This window comes from Natator depressus, chromosome 6 (assembly GCF_965152275.1).
Source record: "Natator depressus isolate rNatDep1 chromosome 6, rNatDep2.hap1, whole genome shotgun sequence".
In the NCBI taxonomy this organism is placed as follows: domain Eukaryota; kingdom Metazoa; phylum Chordata; order Testudines; family Cheloniidae; genus Natator; species Natator depressus.
The window spans coordinates 120,475,538-120,500,115 of NC_134239.1; the positions used below are offsets into that span (position 1 = coordinate 120,475,538).

The window sequence follows — 24,578 nt, forward strand, 5'->3', positions numbered from 1 at the left end:
CTACGCTATCATGATCCATCCCTTCCCTTGACCTTCTTCCCAACCCCCAGCTTTCAAGCGTGTTTTTGTTTTCCCTACTACCATCCCGTCTCCCATCTCCTGTTTACCTCCAAGGGAATCTGGCCTGTTCTTTTGGCAATACAAAGTGTAGCGTGGGGGGGAGTGGAGCTTAGGAAAAAGAACAAGGGTTTGGGGGAAGGTTAAGGGGTGGAGTATTTAGGGGAAAGTGAGTGGGTTTAGAGTAGGCAGGGTGTGGTTAGGGGATGAAGGTTCAAAGTGGATCTGGAACGACTCATTTCCAGACTCTTTAAAAGTTGGGGGTCTCTTGAAGTTATAGAATTTTTGTCCTGTGGGAGGGTGTTTAACTGCACTCGGATCCTTCACTCTGTCTGCACAGGGATAAATGAGCCTGTTTTCTGCTGTAAGAGAAACCCTTTCTATTGGGCTCCCGCCTGTTCCCCTTAAACAACCCGAGACCTGTCTCTGTTCTTATAACTGAATGAGGTACTAAGGTCCTGAAATGCATTCATTCCAACTAGGGATACACCCTTTTCTCTGCAAGAAAAAAAAAAGTTTAAAGGAAAAGGACCCCCCAGCCATCCTCCAGTCAGTAGGCTGCCTCATGCAAGGTCATCTGAGGCTCCATCCTGCAACATGCTGAGCATGCTAGTTAGTGGCTGCGCACCTTCCAGTGTCATTGAAGTCAATGGGAGTTGAGGAGGGTGCTTAGCACTTTGCAGAACTGAGCGACAGAAGCAGAGGCTGGGCTTTGCCCCGTGCCCAGTGGAGGAGAGCAAACTACAGACAAGCAGCACGTTAATATAAAAAACAGGCAGTTTAAAAATAAACTGCATATGGATGGCGATGGAGGGGAGAGGCTGAAGTGCTATGAATCATAGCACAGCGTGTCAGTGTCAGGGATGTTAATGGCCATTTTAAAACTCAGCCCTGTTTTCAAGGCAACGAATGAATTTGTTGACCTTCGGCGTGCCATTATCTCATTTCTCAGGACTCTGCTGGGCTGGAGGGAGAGTCAGTCGGGTTTTAATTGTAGACGTTGGACCAGCTTGTATTTTCATAAATGTGGTGCAGGTGCCTAGTGCAATGGTTAAGTGGCACATTAAATAATTCTGTGAAATGCCAAAAGCTGTGGTATGGCTGTGAGTTCACAAGCATAGGAGTCAGGAAATTTCCACCTATGAGATGTAATCCCTGACTTCCTTAGAGTCAGTGGTAAAATGTCCATTGACTTCCAAGGGGGCAGGATTTCATCCTGATTCTCACAGCAAGTAAGGCATAGGTAGTGTTTTGCTTTGCTGTGGGTCAGATCCTCAGATCCTTTGCTCGCTCACACCAGGAATCCCATTGATGTCGCTAGGACTAGCCGTGTTAATAAGGGGAGTAGGATTTCATCTATTATATGGTATGGGCCTGAACTTGCACCCGTTGGAATTAATGAGAGTTTTGTCCCTAACTTCAGTGGGACCCTGTATATGCAACTTCACTGAGTTATAGCCAATATGGGAAGCATAACGTTGAATATCTTGATGTTTGTGCAAAATCAGAGCCCCAGCAGTGAATTAATGGCTTCAGTTTAGTTTCCTTGCTCTGAAAAGAAAACGCCAGTGTCCGGTATGGGACTGTGCACTATCGAGCACACAGCTGAACAATGTTTTTTTCTAAATTTTCTTTGTGCTGAGTGAGCTACAAACTCCACTACATTTTTGTCCTTGGGCAAGCTGAAACTTTCTTTTTTTGGAAGTCTTTTTACACTGTATTGGATTGAAAAGAATAAGTATTTTTAAAGTGACGTTTCAGTAATACACATACAGATGGAACACACAGGCAAATATCACAGTGGGTTGAGGGCCTATTAGCTTTCAAGAATTTGAGTTAACAACCAAACCAAGTTAGAAACCCGGGATAGCAGGAGCCCCTGCCTCTCCCGGCATGAGCCCCTACACCCATCCCCTGTAAGGAGCCTCAGCCCCTGAGGGAAACCCCTTCCATCCCCTCCCAGGCTCCCCTCCCTACTGTCTCTATGCTTCCTTGGGGGAAGGGATTTTAGGGTCTTCCCTTCTCTGCCCCACAGCCAGCCCTGCTCTCCCACCCCCTGGGCAGTGGGGGCAGCACAGGCTTCCCCTTCATCCCCCTCTGCAGCTTCTTACTGGGCCTGGCTGCTGGGGGCTCATTTTAGCACCGCCAGCCCTCAGGACAAAGCTCTCCGCAGCCAGCGCCTGCGCCCTGGACGTACAGCTTCCTGATCTCCCCCAAATGGAGCCCCTGGCCTGTGCCTCCCCCGCAACCCTGGCTCCTTACCCTTCCCTGCTGGCTTGAGGCTTCCCACAGTGCCCAGAGGAAGTGCCCAGAGGAATTGCCGCAGGTTCCAGCAGGAGGACCTTGCAGGCAGAACAGGACTTGGGTGCTGGTCGTGTTCCCTCCAGAGCTCTGGTTGCCTCCGTCCCCACCCCTCACTCTTCCTTGCTGGTTTGAGGCTTTCTGCTGGTCCCTAGTGCTGCCAGGCACTACTATAGGTTCCGGCAGGTTGAGGGCCCAAGTGCAAGCTTGCTTCCTGCCACGTAAGATTCGTGGTAGGTACCAGAGTAAAGGGAACACTGCAACTGAATGTGGCTCTTTGCAGCGCACATACAGTTCAGATTTCACATGCTGTGGTCCTGGATGCCCGCTCAATGCACTGTGCCTTGTGGCTCTGACACCGTGAGAAATGTGCAGGGTTGGGGGTTTAGCCAACATGCTGCCAGATGCGCTGGGCCACTTCTCAGACCTGCTTTTAAAACAGGAAGGGACATGCATCTTTCATAGCTCCACTAAGGTGCAAATACTGCCCCTCTGACAGTGGGGGCTCCCCTGGCAGGAAAACGGATACAATTCCACTGTGCAAGAGGGGAGAGGATCCCGAGGCCTGGTACAGAGCTCAGCATCCTAGGGGTTCCCCTGCATACCAGCACAAAGGGGGCAGGTATGGGTGGAATGTATAGGAATGGGACTAGAGTATCCTCTACTATGCAGATCTTCCCATCTTTCCCCCTGCAGAGGGAGCATGCCCCAGGCAGCCTCAGAGCTGTAGCGCTGTATGCAGAGTGGCTCTACAGACAGAGGAGGCAAGTACTTCTCCCCCAACTCTTGCCCGTGCTCCCTGGAGCAGGCCAGCATACAGCCCAATACCTGGGCTATGCACTGCTGTGCAGGATTATAATGGAATGCACCTGTACATTGGTGCATGCTGTTCTGCTTCACTCATTCATGCCATCTCTGTTCTGTAGCTGGTATTTTTCAAGTTTAGCCAAATGTACATTCCTCAATGAGGACTACACACATGCCAAGTTTGATGTTTTAAATCTCATCTGCTTCAGTTCTCCATGTGCAAGAACAAGTGCTTGAGATTTCTGTTTAAACCCCCTCCCACCCCAGCCTCCGAAACCACCCAAACCCCTTTTATTTCACACTCTGGTCACTCAACTGGCTCAGTCTTCTACACATTTTTCCAAAAAACCATTTGTCTCTGAGCTGTGATTAAGCAGGAGAAATTTCTCCCCAAAAGGTCATTTAATTTGAGAGAGAGGAGCGTATACATTAATGAAAAGCAGAGGCTTGCAGTGAAATTGCTGAGCCCTGGCTATAATGGACTAAAATCTGCTCCCTTACAGCCTTGCAATCTCATTAAAAATTTAAGTGAGGTCACAGGGGTGTAAATAGGAAGGGAGTTTGGCCCAGTGTGGTGAACTAGCTCCACCCAGCTTTTGAAAAGTCAGAAAAAATGGGCAAAATCCAAATGATTTAAATCAAAACAGACAAATGGATTAATTATTAAAAAGCTGTGGATACAGATTTTTTCATTTCTCCCTATTTATTAATGCTACGTAGAAGTGGGAACTGCAGTATTTTTGATACATACTTGGCCTCTGCATCCTTTTCAGCTTTTATCAGCAGATGGCAATACCCCCCAGATTTTTCTGCTTTCTTGCTGTATCTCGTTCCAAGATCTTGCAACTGAAAATGAGAGCACCTGTTTAACAAAAAGACTGGTTTCAGAGCAGCAGCCGTGTTAGTCTGTATCCGCAAAAAAGAAAAGGAGTCCTTGTGGCACCTTAGAGACTAACAAATTTATTTGAGCAGCTCACTGTAGCTCACGAAAGCTTATGCTCAAATAAATTTGTTTAACAAAATGTTGCATCAAAATAAAAGTTTGTATTATTTCCCAAACCAGTGTATTGGTGTTTTTTGTTTCTACCCCCACATCATGAATGTGACTGAAGAGAACATCTCTGCCAGGGGTAAACCCAGCCATGCCTCATTTTTCTTAGCGAGCTGTGCAGGAGGTGAGGGGATGCCCGGCATTCAGTTAAGAACATAAGAATGGCCATACTGGGGCAGACCAATCATCCATCTGGCCCGGTATCCTATCTTCTGATAGTGACCAATGCGAGGTGTTTCAGAGGGAATGAGCAGAACAGGGCAATCATTGAGTGATCCATCCCTTGTCGTCCACTCCCAGCTTCTGCCAGTCAGAGGCTTAGGAACACCCAGAGCATAGGATTGCATCCCTGACTATCTTGGCTAATAGCCATTGATGGACCTATTCTCTGTGAACTTATCTAATTCTTTTTTGAACCCAGTTATACCTCTGGTCTTCACAACATTCCCTGACAATGGGTTCCACAGGTTGACTGTGTGTTGTGTGAAGAAATACTTCCTTTTGTTTATTTTAAACCTGCTGCCTATTAATTTAATTGGGTGACCCCGGTTCTTGTGTAAAGTGAAGAAGTAAATAACACTTTCTTATTCACTTCCTTTACACCATTCATGATTTTATAGACCTATATTATATCCCCCCATAGTTGTCTCTTTTCCAAGCTGAAAAGTCCCAGTCTTTTAAATCTCTCCTCATATGGAAGCTGTTCCATACCTTTAATCCACCTTTTCATGTTTTCTTACTATATGTTCCTTTCTATGCATCCGATGAAGTGAGCTGTTGCCCACGAAAGCTTATGCTCAAATAAATGTGTTAGTCTCTAAGGTGCCATAAGTACTCCTGTTCTTTTTGCGGATACAGACTAACAAGGCTGCTACTCTGAAACCTGTTCTTTTCTGTACCTTTTCCAATTCCAGTATATCTCTTTTGAGATGGGGCAACCAGAACTTCATGCAATATTCAAGGTGTGGGCATACCATGGATTTATATAATGGCATTATGATATTTTCTGTCTTATTATCTATCCCTTTCCTAATGGTTCCTAACATTCTGTTCGCTTTTTTGACTACCTCTGCAAATTGAGCAGTTGTTTCAACAGAACTATCCACAATGACTCCAAGAACTTCCTTGAGTGGTAATAGCTAATTTAGACCCCATCATTTTGTATGTATAATTGGGATTATGTTTTCCAATGTGCATTACTTTGTATTTATTATCATTGAATGTGCCATTTTCTTGCCCAGTCACCCATTTTTGTGAGATCCCTTTGTAATTCTTCGCAGTCTGCTTTGGACTTAACTGTCTTGAATAATTTTGTATCTTCTGCAAATTTTGCCACCTCACTATTTACCCCTTTTCCCAGATCATTTATGAATATATTGGACAGCACTGGTCCTAGTATAGATCCCTGGGGGCCACCACTTTTTGCCTCTCTCAATTCTGAAAACTGACCATTTATTCCTACCCTTTGTTTCCTGTCTTTTAACTAGTTACTGATTCATGAGAGGGCCTTCCCTCTTATCCCATGACTGCTTACATTGCTTAAGAGTCTTTGGCGAGGGATTTTGTCAAAGGCTTTCTGAAAGTCAAAATACACTATAGCCACTGGATCACCCTTGTCCACCATGTTTATTGCCCCCCTTAGAAAATTCTAATAGATTGGTGAGGAGTGATTTCCCTTTACAAAAGCCAGGTTGACTCTTCCCCAACAAATCATGTTCATCTACGTGTCTGATAATTCTGTTCTTTCTTATAGTTTCAACCAGTTTGCCTGGGACTGAAGTTAGGCTTGCCAGCCTGTAATTGCAAGGATCACCTCTGGAGCCTTTTAAAAAAATTGGTGTCACATTAGCTATCCTCCAGTCATCTGGTACGGAAGCGGATTTAAATGATAGGTTACATACCACAGTTGGTAGTTCTGCAATTTCATATTTGATTTCTTTCAGAACTCCTGGGTGAATACCATCTGGTCCTGGTGACTTATTACTGTTTAATTTATCCAATGTGTTCCAAAACCTCCTCTGTTGACACCTCAATCTGGGATAGTTCCTCAGATTTGTCACCTAGAAAGAATGGCACTGACATGGGAATCTCCCTCACATTCTCTGCAGTGAAGACTGATGCAAAGAATTCATTTAGCTTCTCTGCAATGGCCTTATCTTTCTCAAGTGCTCCTTTAGCATCTTGATCATCCAGTGGCTCCACTGATTGTTCGACAGGCTTCCTGCTTCTGATGTACTGAAAAAGTTTGTTGCTTTTAGTTTTTGAGTCTTTGGCTAGTTGCTCTTCAAATTCTTTTTTGGCCTTCCTAATTCTACTTTTACACTTCACTTGCCAGAGTTTGTGCTCCTTTCTGTTTTCCTCAATAGGATATGACTTCCAATTTTAAAAGGATCTCCTCTGTCATTCCTGTGTATTTTGTACCCTGGTATCACCATGTCCTGTTGATTATCATCATTCCACCAAGTTTCTGTGATGCCTATTATATCAATATCCTCATTTAATACCAGGCACTCAAGTTCACCAATCTTAGTGTTTAGACTTCTAGCATATGTATACAAGCACTTATGAAATTTGTCACTTTTTAGCTGTCTGCCATTATGTGATGTAATTGAATGGGGCTCTTTTTCATTTGACTGTTTCTCTTCAGTTCCTATCTGCACTTTCTCAACTTCTATCCTCTCCTCTTTACTAAGATATAGAGAATCCCTGTTTAATAGAGCCTCCCCTATCGGATATCTCTGTACAAATTGTGTGTGCCTCCGCACCTGTCGGCTTTCTCCCTAGCCCTTAGTTTAAAAACTCCTCTGCAACCTTTTTAATTTTACATGCCAGCAGTCTGGTTCTGTTTTGGTCTGGTGGAGTCTATCCTTCCTGTATAGGGTCCTCCTTTCCCCAAATGTTCCCCAGTTCCTTGTAAACCTAAACCCCTTCTCCCGACACCATCATCTCATCCGCAAATGGAGACCGTGCAGTTTTGCCTGTCTAACTGGCCCAGTGCACGGAACTGGCAGCATTTCAGAGAATGCTACCAAGGAGATCTTGGACTTCAGTCTCTTACCAAGCAGCCTAAATTTGGCCTCCAGGACCTCTCTCCTACCTTTCCCTATGTCATTGGTACCTACGTGTAGCATGATCACTGGCTCCTCCCCAGCATTGCACATAAGCCTGTCAAGATGTCTCGAGAGATCTGGAAAATGATCTAGCAATTAAAGATTGGCCATTTCTAGGTGAACCTCTAGCACGAAGTGTTTAAAATGTTAATATTTGGCTCTTAATTGAGCTATTCATTGTTAACACCTCACTCGAACCATCCCAGCTGTAACAGATACACCAGACACTGATAAGAAGGAAGCCCTGAGCCTCTCTACTTCCTGGGGTGTAGTGTGTATTTTAATTTATCAACTTGTTCCAAAACCTCCTCTGTTGACACTTCAGTCTGGGATAGTGCCTCAGATTTGTCACCTAAAAAAGAATGGCTCAGATGTGGGGATCTCCCCCACGTCCTTTGCAGTGACAAAGAATTCATTTAGCTTCTTCACGTCCTTTGCAGTGACAAAGAATTCATTTAGCCTTGTCTTTCTTGAATGCTCTGTTAGCACCTTGATGGTACATGAGAGAGCTGGAGTACCGGGGTCAACCGGAGAGCGCTCTCCCATCAGTTTAGTGGGGTTTAAGCCCTGTTCGGACGGCAACAAGCCTATGCCTGTTAGTCACCTGCATGGCAGCTGCTTGAAGTGCCTGGGGGAATCCCATATAAAAGAAAAGTGTCGCATCTGTAAAAACTTTCATCCCAGGATACAGAAAGAACGCGACATTCGCTTGAGGACCCTCCTCATGGAGGCTGCTCTTCTGCCAGCGCTTCAATTTCGGTGTGTAGTGCACGTCTGGCACTGGGCGCTTCCCGGCACCGGTCCCCTTCGCTGGTGCCCAAGAAGAAGGCCAAGAAGAGGGACCTGGCGCTGAGCAAGCCGGATCAAGGGGCATCGGGCAAAGGACCCTGCTCGAGCCGCCTGCCCACACTGGAGCTGCAAGGGGGCTCTGCCCCGGGTGTTATACTTAGAAAATGAAAACCAACAGAATCTTATTTATGGGATAAGGCAATACACCATATTTATTGTGAATACAAAAGGAATTAAAGTGAGCAATCAGTTATAGCTATAACATTCCATTCTCTCACACATTCATTCACTCATACACACAGAGTTCTGCAAGGTTGTTATAGTTACCAACTGGAGGTTGCTCATGCCAAGTCACTGGCCCGGTGGCCTGGACATGAGGATGAAGCCGAGTCTTGTCAGATGCGCATCCGATGCTCCTGGAGGGTGGTTGCAGAACCAAACTCAAAGTTCTCAGTTTTTAGAGTCCGTCTTTCCTTCTCATTCAAATCCATAGGGTTTGCTTTGTTATGCTGTTTTCACGTTTGAAGTGATAATCAATCACATTTCTTACATTTGAAATGATAGTCCATCATGCAGATGGCACAGCAGTGACAGCTTGTTGTTATCTTGTTCTTCGGTTCTTTGGCCCCTCCGTTTTTGGGGTAGTTTGGGGTGGATTCCAGTTTGACCTACGGGGTCATCTGGTTTTCTTCATCCTGCACATTCTTTGGCTGGATGTTCCTGGGTAGTTGTTATTTATTAGGCTGGCGCTTTAACCTTTTATTACTTATTCAAACATTTAAACATACATTTACAATCACACCCTATTTCATTTAACCTAACTATTCTTAAATCATTGAGGCATGACAGACTCCAGTGAATCTATCCATGCCACTGATTACACATGAAAAGAAAACAAGCAAGATAGGATTATAAAAGTGGAGGAACAACAAATCTTGTTCTTGATTTCAGAAAAACATTTGTAACATGTTATCTTATTGCTTTTAGGACAAACTCTTTGTCTCTGAATGAAGAAAAGGAGTACTTGTGGCACCTTAGAGACTAACAAATTTATTTGAGCATAAGCTTTCGTGAGCTACAGCTCACTGAATGTTTTTCTACAATTAGCACAGACCTTGAAAACTAACAAGCCTGCTTCAGTTAGCACAAACTCAGCAGGCTGAGAGAACAGACTGAGAGACGTATTTCTTTCTAATAATACAAGCCAAATCCACGGTCTGTACTGGACCATATTTTCCTGAAAATAATTAATGTATTAATTATTACTTTTAATCCAACATGGGGAGTACCTCCCCTAAGGGACCCACCACCAACTCTGGAGAGCGGTAGGGGACCCAGGCTGATGACACAATCAACACCCTCTGAGCTCCCAGTTCCCAGGGAGCAACGAGTGCTCCCGCCACCCAGCTAAAGCTCCCTACAAGGGCAAGCTGGCCGTGAGGGCCTCCCAGAAGGCGAGCGAATGCCACCGGTTTCCGGAGCCAAGGCAGAGCCCTGTGTCGCCACGCCATTGGTTTCCTCGTCAGCCCAGCTCACTGATTCGCCGCTACAGGTCACCGACGCTGCATTCCTCGTCTCCGCCCTCACGCCAGGGCTTGCCTAGAGAGAGACGCCAATCGTCTCACAGTTGGCATTGGTCGTCTTCGCGCCAACAGTCACCGTCACTGAGGCCTCGGGGATGCTCCCCAGCTCGGTGCCGCTCCCCTACTCCCGGCACCGGTTGGATATTCCAGGAACCAGTCACCCCTAGCTATGGTTAGCCACCAGATCCAGGCCTCAACTGCCCCGCCCTGGTCTCTGGAGGAAGAGGACTTCTCCGGCATGGGGGGAGAAGGGGGAGGGTTCAGTCCCTCGCCTAGACAGCAGCGTGACTGGGCTCCGGAAGGTGCATCCACTGTGGTGATGCCAACCTGGCACCAAGGCCAGTGGCCGACACAATGGCCCTTTTGAAACAGCTGGGGCGTACCTGTTATGCTGATGGCCCAGTCCCACCAATCCTCGGTCGCCACATCGGACAAACCTCAGTTGGCACCGGCGGCACTAATGGCACTGGGCTTCGTTTAGGATGCACCGGTGGGCGCTACGGTGGAGGAGCAGGTGCCCACCCCGAGACCCCCTTCCCCTGCAGGGGAAGATGCCCTGGGCCCTCCCGCTGTAGTCCAGTCATCCTCCTCCTCTCTGGACAAGGTGGTGGTGGGGCCCTCCTGGGCTAGTCCACCAGATGACTTCAGAGATTATCAAGCACTGCTTCTCCGGGTGGCCACCAACTTGGACCTCAAGGTGGAGGAAATGGAGGAGCAATCGGATACGCTATTCAGTGTGCTTTCTGCGTCCACCCCCGCTTGTGACGCACTCCTGGTACACAAAGGGGTCCTGAATATTGCCAAGACCATCTGGCAAGCCCTGTCCTCCATCCTGCCCACTTCCAAGAGGGTGGAAAAGAAGTATTCCGTTGGTCATATCGGCGGCCAGCAAAAAGGACAAGCAGGGGCCAGCCAGTTCCACCCCCAAAAATAAGGAGGCCAAGAGACTGGACCTTTTTGGAGGCAAGATTTATTCCACGGCCAGTCTCCAGTTCAGGGTGGCAAACCACCAGGCCTTTTTGGGGCACTATAATTTTAACTTGTGGGACTCCCTCCTTAAGTTTAAGGACTGCATGTCCCAGGTGGCTGCTCAAGAGTTTGGAGCTCTGGGGGAGGAAGGTACTGCAGCAGCTCGGTGCTCCCTCCAGATGGCCTGGGATGCGGCTAATTCGGCTGCCAGGGTGGTAGCCTTGGTGGTGGTCATGAAGTGTAGTTCCTGGCTCCAGACCGCCGGCCTGTCCCAGGAGATGCAGGCCTCTATTCAGGACCTCCTGTTTGACAGGGTTGGCCTGTTCTCCAACCACACAGATGCAAAGCTACACGGCCTAAAGTACACTCGGGCCACCCTCCGCTCATTGCGGGTGCATACTCCACAATCTGCACGGCAGCCATGCCGACCACCCCCACCACCAAGGCAGTGGCAGCCACGGCAGGGACCTGCAAGGAGAAGGGACACTGGGTTTTAGCCACCGCTGGCCTTCATCCTCCCACTCACCGGCACAACCTGGCCTGGCAAAACACTGCAGGGGCCAAAAGCACTCGTTTTGAGGGTGCTCTTGAGAGCGATGCACCAGCCACCTCCAAGGATCTGCCCCACGTTTTCCTCGACCATCTCCGTCCCTTCCATTCGGCCTGGTTGAGGTCACCTCAGACCGTTGGGTGTTGGACATTGTGTCATCAGGCTACACCCTCCAGTTTTCCAGTAACTTTATACACACTAATAATATACATAATTGGACAGAACAACGGGTTTCAGCAGATCATGACCTTTCATAGGATACCTTACATGGCATGCTTTGTATGAAATATCACTGCCATATATAAATGATGAATATGGGGTTATAGGATGCCATTCTGAGATACCTGTGTCACAGGTAGCAACTTGGATACTGCCCTATAATTCTTTTTAAAATTATATTAATTTTAATTCCCGATTTGGGCAAATGAATTTTTCTTCTTTTAATAAAAGAACCTTACTGCTCAGGGTAGAACAAGACATTTCTCCTCTGCTATTAATCTGACAAACGGCTGTTTCTTAAAACTTCTGGATAACAAGAATGTTAGTGAATGGTAATGGCAAAGTTCTGAATGCTGAAATCTTCTCCCATGAAGGTTTTCTTGAAATAAAAATGAAGGGCCAAATTCATCTTGATGTAACTTCATTGACGCCAATCGGGTTACAACAAGGATCCATTAAGTGGTCCTTCCCCTTTCACTCATTCCCAGCTTCTGGCAAACAGAGGCTAGGGACACCGTTCCTGCCCATCCTGGCTAATAGCCATTGATGGATCTATCGTTGTTACTATCCCTTGTCTGTCAGGTACCCGTTTCTCACTAGGAATTCTCCCCACGACTGCTGCTGCATCCCACGCAGTCAGATGCCCCCTCTAGCTGCAGAAGGTGCCTTCAACCTTAGTAACCTCTCCAAGGTGATAAGGCAAACAGTTGAGAGGTGACCCCTCATTTATATGGTACCCTCAAGGATAACCCCATCCTGGCAGCACCATTTGAGGTTCCCTCTCAGCCCTCAGTCTCCTCCTCTGGGGATGGATGTGGGGCAAGGATTGGCTACAGAAGGTGTACCAAGGATCCTTTTTTCAGTGCCTTCCATCTCATTTCTGTCTCTTTCAACATGGTCACAGCGGGGAGGTGGGAAACCTGACACAGTGCCTAGCACAGTGGGTTCTTGGTCCTTGACTAGGGCTTCTAAGAAATACTGTCACTACTACTACTAATAATAATTAATAACAATTCAGGTTTGCTTCTGTCTGGAATCTGCCTGATTTTTGTAATGACCTAAAATCCATGGGAATAATAAGGAAAGTGGATGATGCCAAAGTAAGAAACTTGAGGGAATGGTAAGCCAGTCCCAGGAGCTTGGCAAGGCCATTCTCCACTGGTGATGGGAAAGCTGGTCCCACGTGCTCTCTGACCACAGCACCAGCTGTTCCATAGAACAAAACTGCCTCTTCCCTCTGTGGCCTACCTGTCTGCTTCCGAGCACTGCACCCGCAACACTTCCTCTGGCTGTCTGACACAAATGCAACTGGGATCTTTTATCTATATGACCCTGGCCATTCTCTGGCCACTCCACTGATGAGTGCAGAGCTGCGCCCTTTGCATGCACCACAGAGAACTCTTTCGGAAGGAGAGAAGTGCTCACACTTTTTTCTGTGCTGCACACTGCTGTGAGGTTTTGTGCAGTTCCGTAAAGTAAAATTATCTTTAATTTGTATTTGTTGTTAACCATAACATAGAGGCTGCTTGCCACTAGGAATCAGAAAGGTCCCTGGTAAATTTACTGCAATACTGCTCGTAGACCAACCTGTGGCAAGTTATAATGACAATTTCTAGTGATTGATAATATAGCTGGGGATCCTAGGTGCTCAGATAAGTCTTTTGACACTTATCTAAAGCTCTCCATGTCCAGACATTCTTCCATCACTGATTCTAATCTCAGCTTCCGACAAGTTCTAAAAGCTGTCAGGTGCTTAAGGGAATAAAAGTCCATTGGGACATGAGCTGCGGTGTATCACACCTCCTGCTCTCAGCACTCCAGCTGCTCATAAGCTATTCTGTATCTCTGTTCCAGCTAGGAATTCTCAGTAGCCAATTAAGTTCCTAAGGGTTTTTTTTCCTGCCTGTTTTAAAGCCTTCTAAAAATAACAAATTTTGTAGATCAAATCCTGCTCTTCTTCCCTGAGCCAGGGGCCTCCTGAAAGGCAAAACTTCCGTTGACATCAAAGAAGGGCAGGGTTTTCATTTTTTCATTCATTTCAGATTCTGTCCTCAGCTACATATGCATTGCTTCTCTTTATTTCAGTGGCGGCTGGGAATGCATACTCCATTGCAAGGTCCTCGGGACAGAGACTGTCTTTGTGTGACATATGTAGTGTCCGGCAAAATGGGGTAGTAAGCCTTGATTGGGGCACGTAGGTGCCACCACAATGCAAATCATAACAAACTAATGAACTGAGAGGCAGGATTTGACCCAGGGACAGGGAGTGTAAAAACATAGCACTAACTTTGTAAACTAGTGTTTACATGAAGATATAGCAGCTAAGGGTATATATAAACAAAAAGGTAGTCCCCCTCTCTGGGCATCTCTCTTAGCAAGAAAGAGACTATATATGACCCCCATCACCACAGTATCTGGGCACCTCACAGTCTCTAACCTCACACCCCCTATGAGGCAGAGCAGTGCTAGTATCCCCATTACAGATGGGGAACTGAGGCACAGAGAGGCTAAGTGACTTGCCCAAGGTCACACAAGAAGTCTCTGGTACAGCAGGGAATTGAACCCATGTCCTTCAAGGGCTAAATGAGTGTCCTAACCACTGGGCCATCCCTGCTGTCACTCCTAGCTCTTCTATGTTGCAGGCAGAATATGGAAAAGATTTGGGGCCAAAATTCACTACTTTTCCATAGGCCAGTGCCCAGTCAAATTAATCATGAACCGCTGCCATACGGGCAGCTCTGGCACACTCCCTTAGTCTGTTGGTCATTGTGGCTTCCATCCTAGGCATCTGTAACCACTTTTGTTTCTTTTACCTCTGGCGCTGTCAGAGCCCTGGGGTGCCCAGCGATGTACATGAGCGCAGGGAAACATTGTCACGGTGGGGTTCACTCACTGGAGTATTCTGGGATTCTGCTGCGCAACATTTGCCCCTGAATGCTGGTCTGTGGGAGCATCAGGTCTGCGTGTGGATTGTCTGTCTCTGTCAGTTTCCTCTTTTGCCCTTCCCAGCATTTGTGAAATGTGCTGTTGTTTGGAGGCAACACTTCCTCCCAGTGACTGGCAGGTGGCACTCTTCACTACTCTCACGGTTTGCTGAACGGTGGACAGCTGGCGACAGGATAGGGAGCTTTTAAAGGCCTTTTTCAGACTGTGAACTTGCGGTAAAGGTAGAGAAAAAGGGGGTGCAGCATTCAGGAGCCATCCGTCCAATAGGGATTTTTACCAGTGATTATGCCAGAAGGCTTGAATCCCCTTGATCTTTGTGGCGTGATCACGAAATGGACATCACAGTTTAGGGACCACATCTCTGTTTGTAACCGCTCTTTTCAGATGTGACTAGTGATTCCGGCCGACAAGTGATTTTGATTTTTGGGTGCCCAGCTTCAGATGCTTTGCAGGGGCATGATTTTCAGAAGCGCTGTTACCTGCCCTTTAAAAGGCACCTCAGGTTGGGCTCCCAAAATCAGTAGTTACTGTGGAAAAATTTTGACCCTAAATCTTTTTCAGATTTGAACTTGAGTCCATATTTTCTCATCTGCTGCCCAGCTCTCCCCACCCTCCTTCAGAGCTGGGGGGAACTCTGCTAATATTCTAGTTTCTGCTGGTGTTTTTTGCCCCACTTCTGTTTACTATTAAAGCTTAGAAATCCAAAGCTGCTACCTTCCTTTCTGGCAGCATTTCTCCCAGCAGAGAACAAAAGAGGGCTGGATTAACTTTTTGTGGGTCCGGCGCCAAACATATTTGTGGGCCCCTATGGGGCATGGCAGGGGGGGTCAGTCTCCAGAGCCTGGGGCCGGCTGGGGGCAATGAGGCAGGGGATGGCACGGCAGGAGTAGCCCTGCTCTGCAAAGCCCAGCATGAGGACACTGGTTTACAAACTGCAGCTGCCAGACACACACTGGCCCACCCAGCCCTGCACTGCCAATGTGCCCCGCCCCCCTGCCCAGTGCCCCACCCTAATGCCCAGTGCCCCCTTGCCCAGAGACTGCCAGCACTGGTCTGAGGCAGCTCATCCTGAGGAGGCAGGTGGGGCCCCGCAGGTGGCGAGCAGCAGAGACCACCCAGCCAGATCCGCGCTGGGGAGTGGGGCAGACCCAGACCCTGGGACGTGACCCCTGGGAGCCCGTTCAGTCCAGCCACGCCACTGGCCCCACGCCCAGGAGTCAGGCGGGAGGGATGGGGGTGAAGAGGAGTGAGCAGTGGGTGGGGCCTTGGGATATAATGCAGGCAAAGCAGGGTGTGGAGGTGGGGCCATGGTCTGGACTCCGGGGCTCCTTCTGAGTATGGGCCCAGCGCCACAGAGCCACTGGTGCCATGGTAAACCCGGTACTGCAAAACACCTACATTAATTTGTCTTTGCAACTCTCCTGCAAGCATTCTCCTCGTGACCCACCAGGGATAAGCTCCAGCCCTGTTCATAGAGGCTGACTGTTTTGGTGTGAGCTCATTCAAAATGGCAGTGAAAGTTCTTGTTGTTTATTTGAAAGGATAGGAAAAGCAGAAGGACAAAGCCACTGGGGGATGAAATACTCCTGGTTTTCTCCTATCAAAGGTAATGAGAATCTAAGGGGCTGATGGTGCCCCGAAGTTCTATTCATTACTCTGCATGGCATAAATGTTCCTAGAAATGACCTTTATGCTAAATCCAAATAGCGTATCACTTGCATAAAATTCTGGAATTGAATAAAACTCATCAAAGTGCAGTTGTCTCATCTGAAGATCTGAAAAGCAATGTAGCCTTTTAAAGCAAATCCCTGATGATATAAACACTTGTGTCATGCACCAGTCTTTGATACTAATGCAGCATGGCACGCCGAAGGCTTGTAAATGGTAATGCCATTCTCATCTCTGAAATATTAAGTAGAGGGAGGAACTCAAAAAACAATGAATTCAAAACTTGGGTGTCCTCCCCACAAAGCAACGTCCTTTCCAAAAGTTATTCCAGCTTGTTTACTAGTTCACTCCTGGACCCAGAGCTGTTAAAGTGTAACCGCATCCAGTAGCAGGGTAAAGCAGAGCCATGTTAAATAAGGCACAGCTCTCAATGTCGTGATAAGTATTTGAGTTTTTCACTCTTATACTTTGCCTTATCTAAGCTGAGCTGCTCCAGCTAACTGCCAAGGCAGCAGTATATGTGGGACCCAGCTCTGAGCCCAAATGACTCACCTATTAGAAGTATCCAAATATGGATTTTTCCTGGAATGTTTGTTTTTAACACAGGCTGAGGCCCACTGGCTGGAATACACCTCCAGCTGCACGGTGACAGTGTCTTCCACTCTGATTACGTCTGTAGAGCAGTTTTTAACAGATCAAAGTGCGCTTTACGTAAATGATAAACTACAGCGATATTATGTTTGTGTAGGCTGGCTTGCAAAAATATTTCTGATCATTATTTATCAGCTTATTGCCTTTTCAGATGTCCAGCACTCTAGCAATCAGGTGAAAAGAGGGTCACATGCTATCTTAATCCTACTGGATTCTTTCAAAGACTTTCTGAAGACAGAGCGGGTCAAATTTTCAGCTGGGTAAATCAGTGTAGCTGATGGAGCTATGCCAGTTTACACCAGCTGAGGATGTGGCCCACTATTTTTGCCATAGTGACTCAAATGTTTTTTTTTTTTTTAAAGTGGAGCCACCTAGAAGTACATTTGCCTAAACTAAGTAACCATGTGACACTGCTGTAACCCTTGTCCTTCCTTGCCCCATCCGGTCCCTGCTGTGATCCTCACTGCAAACAGATGTGCCAGTACAAATCAATGGGACTCCTCGTGGGCCCCTACATCTGCCTTAGCAGATCCGATCACAGGATCGAGGCTTCTGGCTGTAAGCTCTTTTGAGCTGGGACTGTGTCTAATTGTGCTGGGAAATAACTTGGCATGTGTTTGGGTGCTGTGAAAATATTGATAATAAAAAAAAGAAGCAAATTGTTGCTGCTTTAAAGCTTGGAAACTAGGAAAACATTTCTCACTTTAATTGAAAAATTGTCAAGACAAGCACACGTTTGTTGGGCGCACGTACACACCCATACACACACACACCAGGCACACACACAAATACACAAACACTCAGGATACGGAATGACGACATACTCCACCACTGACACAAGACATCCTTAGAAGACATCTCACTGGCTGAGAATAACTTGAAGACAGAACATAATTACTTAGCAACTTCAGAAAGCTGATAACTTTTCCAAATTAACCCATTCCTCGGTGTCACATACCCTATAAACCTGATACAACCTGGTTCAAATAACCAGTCTGTCTTTCTGAATGAAGGAAATAAAACCTGTTCTGGTAGCAAACCCAGTTAGTGGAGTCTGATGACACAGACGTATAAATCTTCAGCTTTGCAGGGTCTTTCTCACGGTTGTTTTTGTCTTGGTTTCTATTTGTCCAGAGGGGGAGGAGGAGGAGGATGAAGAGGAGGATGAAGAAGAGGAAGAGGAGGAAGACAGAGATACAGACTCAATGGAGGAAAGCATGGAGGGTGACACGGAGCTGCCAGGTTTCACTCTTCCTGGCGAAACTTCCCAGGAGCCCGTAGTTGGCATAGGAGACTCTGCAGCACAGCTGGCTGGGGTATCTTACCAAGTTCCAGACACCATTGAATGGGAACAGCAAAACCAGGGCCTTGGTAAGAGCAACTCTTCTCTTCTTTCTTTAAGGGGGAGTGTTCCTTGTTTTGCATTTTTTGCTCAGAAACCCCCTGGGCTTTTCACTTATTCACTAAACCCCCTGGGCTTTTCACTTATTCACTAAATCCGGACTAGAGTCACTGTAGTCAATGCAAGTACTCCAGATGGACTCCTGTGTAACCGGGATCAGAATCTGGCTCTGTGTCCCCAGTCAAATAACATCCCATTTAACGGAGAACCCACTCAGTGCACCCGTTCTAGCCCTTTGTTTCCGAAGCCTCGCTCCGTATTACTCTGCTGACACTCTAGCTGGCTAAGGTAAGTGCTGCAAACTGAGCTTCAAAGGGAAAGTTGGGGGCCCTCTGCTGGAGGAGAGGTGCAGCAAAGTGAGGCCTGCTAGGACAGGGAAGAGTAGCGGTGAGTCAAGCATTTTGCTACTGCTGCTCTCTGCTGCTGCATTCCTTTCAGTGCCAGTTTCCTGGCATTTCATAGGAGAGGTATCTATTCCAGGTACGTGGGTCAGCCTTGGAGGCAATGAGTTCATGGTATGTGAGGCAGCACTGGTGAAGGTTACAAAGCAAGGCCTGCATGAAATTATATTCAGTCTATTCAGCCCAGCTTATCTCTAGCCCTGGATTGCATGAGCAGACCAGGTATCCCCACCTGGGAAAACCACCAGTCTAGGAAGGCCGTGCCCTAGATCAGTCTCCTGGGCCTAACCATTGCAGCATGCACTGTATGCGAAGTCACCAGCTGTTTGGCGAGCTCTGTTGCACAAGGCAACGTAGAAAGCTTCAAGGACAGCATCAGCCTCTTCTACAAACTTCTTTGGTCACAGCTTTAGTTGTCTGCCTTATTATCGACATGACGTGAATTTCCCATCCATGTACGCCGCAGCTGAATGTGTTAGGAATTGAAATGGGGGCTAGCAGCCATCTGAGGTGAGCAGTGGACCTGAGGGGTGGGCCAGTGGAAGGCTTACAAAAGAGAGAGACCACCAGACTTGGCTAAGCAAAGTAGCAATTGTACCAGTGTCGTGTTCTGCATATTGTGTGGCCCAAACCAACTCCCATCAAAATCAGTGGGAATCTTTCCAGTGTCTTTGATGGGAGCTGGGTCCGGTCTAGACAGAACATCCTTGCGTGTGACCATTAAACATCTGGCCATTCTGATGGGCCCTTCAAGAAAACCATTCTCGAGTCCTTTTATCCGCAGCCTCTATCATGTATTGTGTGATTATAACTTACACTTCTGCCAGGGGTTCAATTCCTTGCATTTGGCGGTTCTTTCCCCTGTAAATCTGTTTCCAGCCTGCTCTGGTGGTGGTAGTTTTCTCTGATGCATTTTTTGAGATCCTCAACTGCCAGGCTGCTCTTTCCCTGCTGAGGGCAGATTGAGTTTGAGTCTGATCTGACATCGCCCTGGCTGACTAAATCTTGCGTGGAAATACTGTTTAATATTTCACGTGTAAAATCTGCATGGGTCTTGTTAGCCCATTAAACTGGACAGGAGCAAGGTGTGAAGTAAATAATTCTGATTCCTTAACTCCTTTCTGGTTAATTTTAAAGAATTGGATTTAGAGGAATAAACAGGGGAATATTTGGGAGAGAAAGATTGCACTGGGAGAGCCTCAGAAAGCTTTTCATTTGTTTTTGCGTTAGTTTTATGGTGTCTCGGGAAAAAACGATAATGGACCAAATCCTTTGTGCTGGCTTGAGCAGTTCAGTGCCACCAGTGGGATGACTCACATGCTTCCAGTTAAGCATGTGGTTAGCCTGATTCAGGGCCAGAGTGGTCGACAACTGGCAGGTTTGCACCCTGGATAAGTATCTCTTCAAAGCTTTGCCTCTTGAGCTGCCAATCATCGCCAGATGTGTCAGTGTGTTGTAGCCATTCACAGGAGTTCTGTCATATATATTAGAGCATATGTATGTTGACATGAGTTCTGTTATAGTATTTACCATGTAACATAAGTTTGTGTTTAAGGGTGTTCACCCCACACCAGAAAGGTAGGGGTTAAAAGCAGCCTATGAAGCTGTGCAGGGAGCAGCCAGTCAGGGCCCAGCGGGCTTACATAAAAGGAGCTGCTAGGCCAGAGACACTCAGTTCCTGCAGGGATTCCAAGGGGAAAGGACTGTGTTCCTAGCAGGCTGCAGGAAGTTAGCACCTTGGACAGAGCAGTTGCTGGCAGGGACTGGTGGAGCAAGGAGGAGCTCCTGGCTGGCTGCTGGGACTTGCAGGCTGGAGGCCCTGAAAAGAGGGCGAAAAAGGTGCTGGGGCTGCAGGGCAATGGCCCAGGGAATTGAAGCGGTATTGGCAGAGAAGTTAAGGAGAAGCAGCAGAAGGCTGCTATCTACAGGGTCGTGGGCTGGGATCCAAAGTAGTGTGGCCACTGGGGAAGTGGCTGGACTATAGCATTGGGAGATACTTCCCTCCCCACCCCTCCAGAAGGGGGAAAACATGGGTGGTGGCATGGCTGGAGGGTGGAATCATGAAAAGGACACTGCGGTTCGTGGGCTGAGACGGGTCTGCGGGTGGAAAAGGTGGCAGCAGAGGCACCACCAGAAGAGGATGTGCTGGCTGAAAGAGCTAGTCCCTGAGACAACCAGCAGGTGGCACCGCTCTGGTGCATGGCCCCTGACTAAAGTAGGATGAATGATCCCTGGAATATAGATTATTTGGGTTATTTTCTCCAGAGAATTTATACAGCTCCTCACCAGTTCCTCTTCCTGCTCTTCAGAGCACAAATGAAGCACTTAAAATGTTTGTTGATATCAACAGCTATGTTCCTCATAACAAATGAAAAATGTACATTTGGACCATCACTTTGTTTTCTTGGTCTGTTTTCCAGAGCCTGTTCCAGCTGTGTCTAGTTGAAAGTTTTAGATCCTAAAAGAAGACAAACACTTAATCAGGTTTCTCTTGTTGAACCAGAATCAGCCTCCAAATACATCTAAATATTAACAATCCTATTCGCCTTCTTGTAACGGCGACTGCCATTGTAACTTCTGAGTAACTCCTACCTGAAAATATCTAGAATCACAACAAGCCTGTGGTCAAATTGTCTGGGGGTTTTGTTTTGTTTTTCCCCAAAGGCAACTTCTACTTTCTCTAGTCATATTTCCTTTTAACGGCGGATGCAATAAAAAGGCTTCTGACCCTGTTCTGCAAACACCATCCAGCGTAGTGCTCAGGGGTACTACACATAATAGTAAGCATTATGTAAGGACTTGTCTACACAATGAGTTGTTCCTGGTCAGCTCCATGTCTGGACACTCCTATTCTGGAATATGAGTTTCCACGGGTGGAGTCATTCAGGAATATTGATTGCATTTTAAATTCACACCCTTCGTTACTCAGAAACAACGTTCAAGTGTAGACAAGCCCTTAGTGTTTGCATGATTGGGCCTTCAGAGAGAAATACAATTCACACTTAGGCCTAGGCACAATGGGTCCAAGCGACCGCTCTGTTTTTACACTCTGCAGAAGTTACATCAGTTTAATACTGGAGAAGCGTAGTCGTGAATTAAGCCCATTATATTAAAAGTAAAAATTTGATAGTCTCATCATTCCCTGGTGAGGTGGAAAAGAGAAATCTGAATCTACACAGGCCATCTGGTGTTAGTCAGTTACAAGAGTTAATAAGATCCACATGGTTCAGTAGGAAACACCTTGATTATTGATTCCATAATAGAAATAAAGTTGGAGGCAAAGATCAAGGAAAAGGAAGTATGGGTAGTATCCAGCAGCTTCTCCCGGGCTCTAGCAGAGAACAGCAAAAAGGTGGGGCAGCCTTGGGAACTCTCAGAAAATACGGGAATTGGGTTGTGCTAAACAGCACTCAAAGAGGTTAATTCAGAAGAAACTGCTATGAAAAATAGGTGAAATCAAGCTTCTGCTTGGGATAATAAATGTATCTTTATAAACCTATCAAGGTAAGGGGAAAACAGCAAGGGTCTTTTTCACACACGTGTAATAAGACATTTGACCTGATTTTGGTCCGACATTGTTGGCTGAATATACTGAGAAACAGCAATCTTGCAACATTTTAAAATGTTACTTTGAAATAGCAGCTGTTCCAAAAGGTTTATGTGGCCAGTTAAAGCGAAGTCTTGGTAAGTTTGGCTAGATCAATGTACTATCCAGCCTTAACTCTTACCTCCCGTTGTGCAGCGAGACTTAGAAATATTGGCTCATACAAAAAGCCACATCTGTCTAGGCCTTCATTCTTCCCATCAACGGCAACAACAAAAGGGATTTTTGTCTGACTTGATGCTAAACTAGGGTCAGCCACATAACACCAGCAACCAAGTTATCAGGGACTTCCCTCTGCAGCATATTTTTCCCTCCATTTCAGCCTTGAGTTTTAGAAGCAGCCAAGAATTCCTTTGCCAGTTCAATGGGACGCAGGGGAGATTCCATTACCAATGTCCAGTACGATGTGTACAAGAGGGTCCGGCTCAGCTCTTATTGACTGAGAGCAGTTTCAAATCAGTTACAGAAGGACGCAGAGTAGCAAGGCCCAGTGATACAGTGTAAACCTAGGAGGGGCTAAGCCCGTCCCAAAGGCTGCTGTTATTCCACGTTCTGTTCCTAGGTACCCCTGCAGTGCAGAGATGGTTGGAATCACAGGCTCTGAATCCCTAAGCTAGCCAGCCCTCCCGAGAAACGACAGCCTCAGCAGTAGAACAGGCTGAAGCACAGGCTACCTGAAGATCAGGCCAAAGGTAGTATGAGTGGCTTCCACGTATAAAGTTTTGGGTAAGCAGGGCTGAGGAGAGCCATGCCACCCGCAGCTGTTTGTTACAGGCTGTGGGGCGAAGCTAGGCAGCCTGCTGATACCAACTACCCAGCCTGCAAACCTCCTGCAGTTTAAAAACTAGTCTCGCCTGGCTTACTCCCTGCTAGACTGCAAGGAAATCAGGATCAGCTCAAAGATGTGCTCCTTTTGTATGCTGTTCCCCTTCATGGTTTCTGACACCAGCTACTCAGGCATAGGTGGGGGAGGTACAAAAGTCTCAGATGGTTTAGATGGATCTTGCATGAGCCAATAAGAGCCTTGGTATATGAGTTGTTGGGGTCTCTATCCCTGCTGCTGGTGAGGGTGTGTGGACTAGCAGCTGCTGTCACGGGGATGTGCAGGAGGCAGGTGCAGTTGAAGTGTCCACTGGCACATTACCAAAAATGTCTAGTATTTTGGGGTTTCTAGGAATGGCGTGGGCCTGCTTCCTTCGGCGTCACCTTGCAAGATCATGCCTCGTGGAGGATGCCATTTTGAAGAGCGTGCCCTCGATTATGTGGGTTACACACCTGTCCTGCCCTAGGTCAGGGCAGAGCGGTGCGCTCTTCGAAATGGTGTGCTCTGTGCCTGATACCAGATTGGTTTTAAAACAGTACTGGATGGGGACTAACCAGAACAAAGCAGGACTGTATGTTTTAAAACTGGCCGAACGGCCTGCCTAGGTGCAGTGTCGTTGGGAGCGCACTTGGCAGCTGCCAGACCATGATCTGGGCACGTTATACCAGCCAAGCGCTGCTGACTAGCTTTGCAGGGTTGGGGCCTTGACTCTGCTCTAACCCTGCCTGTCGCTGTACCTTCTGAGACAGCTTCCTTGTGTTGTCCATCTGTCTAGATCCACCTGCTGTCTCTTGGATTATACTTAGACTGTAAGATCTCTGTTCTGTTTGTAGGCTCTACTGCAATATAAATAATAATGGTGTTTTTTTAAATCTGCAATTTAAAGATCTTTTCTTGTGTCTCATAGTACAGGCAATATTCTTGTCTCCTTCCTCTGTCTGTAATTTGTTCACCCCAGACAGCTCAGCTTCACTTAGAAGTAACATTTAGCATTCAGTGATGTCCTGCTTCTACAACTGGTCTCCTTGGAGTTTCCAGAAGCTCCAGTAACTTTCCCCAGGTCCCAGTTGTTCAGTGATTCACCCAGGATTAGAATCCAAGATCCTCCTGGGTCCTAAACTTTTGCTTTGATCCTTAAGGTGTGTGGCCTTCTGTATAGATGCAAGAGCTGTTATATCAGAGGACAGCACTTATTCTCAGGGGATGAGACACTCTTGGGCAGAAGGCCTGCCTGGGTACCATTTACATCCCACGTAAGCCCTCCAGAAGAGTAGCATGTAAGCGTGCATCAGCCTTCAGCTGATTCCTTATAAGGGGGAATTCACTTCTGATGCTAATCTTGAACCGCAAAGTGTTGGTTCCGATTGCACAGTGACTAAGGGAAGAATGGGTGGAGAGAGGTCACTTGTGGCTAGTACCATGCCCCATTATTGTGCTTTATTGAGAATTTCTGCTTTAAAAGATTCCTACCTGCTCAGAAGGTAAAGGAATGGTATCCAGCTCAGAAAGGAAGAGCCAGAATTGACTTAAACATACCCTCCCCCGTACTGTGTGTCCAAATAAAAGCGTCGAGGACTTGTGGAGATTAAAGTTCTTCTGGAAAGGCTCCTTTCTGATAAACATACAAATCCTACCCTCTGTGAGGGC

General features: G+C 47.0%; 1 protein-coding gene across 3 annotated transcripts in view; it reads left to right on the forward strand.

The window, feature by feature from the left end:
- The window catches only part of ARMH4 (armadillo like helical domain containing 4), a 117,751-nt gene that overhangs the window by 33,746 nt on the left and 59,427 nt on the right, over nucleotides 1-24,578 (forward strand). For all 3 annotated transcript variants that reach the window (XM_074956436.1, XM_074956435.1, XM_074956438.1), the window contains exon 5: nucleotides 17,836-18,072. In XM_074956436.1, coding sequence (XP_074812537.1) covers nucleotides 17,836-18,072 — 237 coding nt within the window. The remainder of the gene's footprint in view (nucleotides 1-17,835; nucleotides 18,073-24,578) is intronic.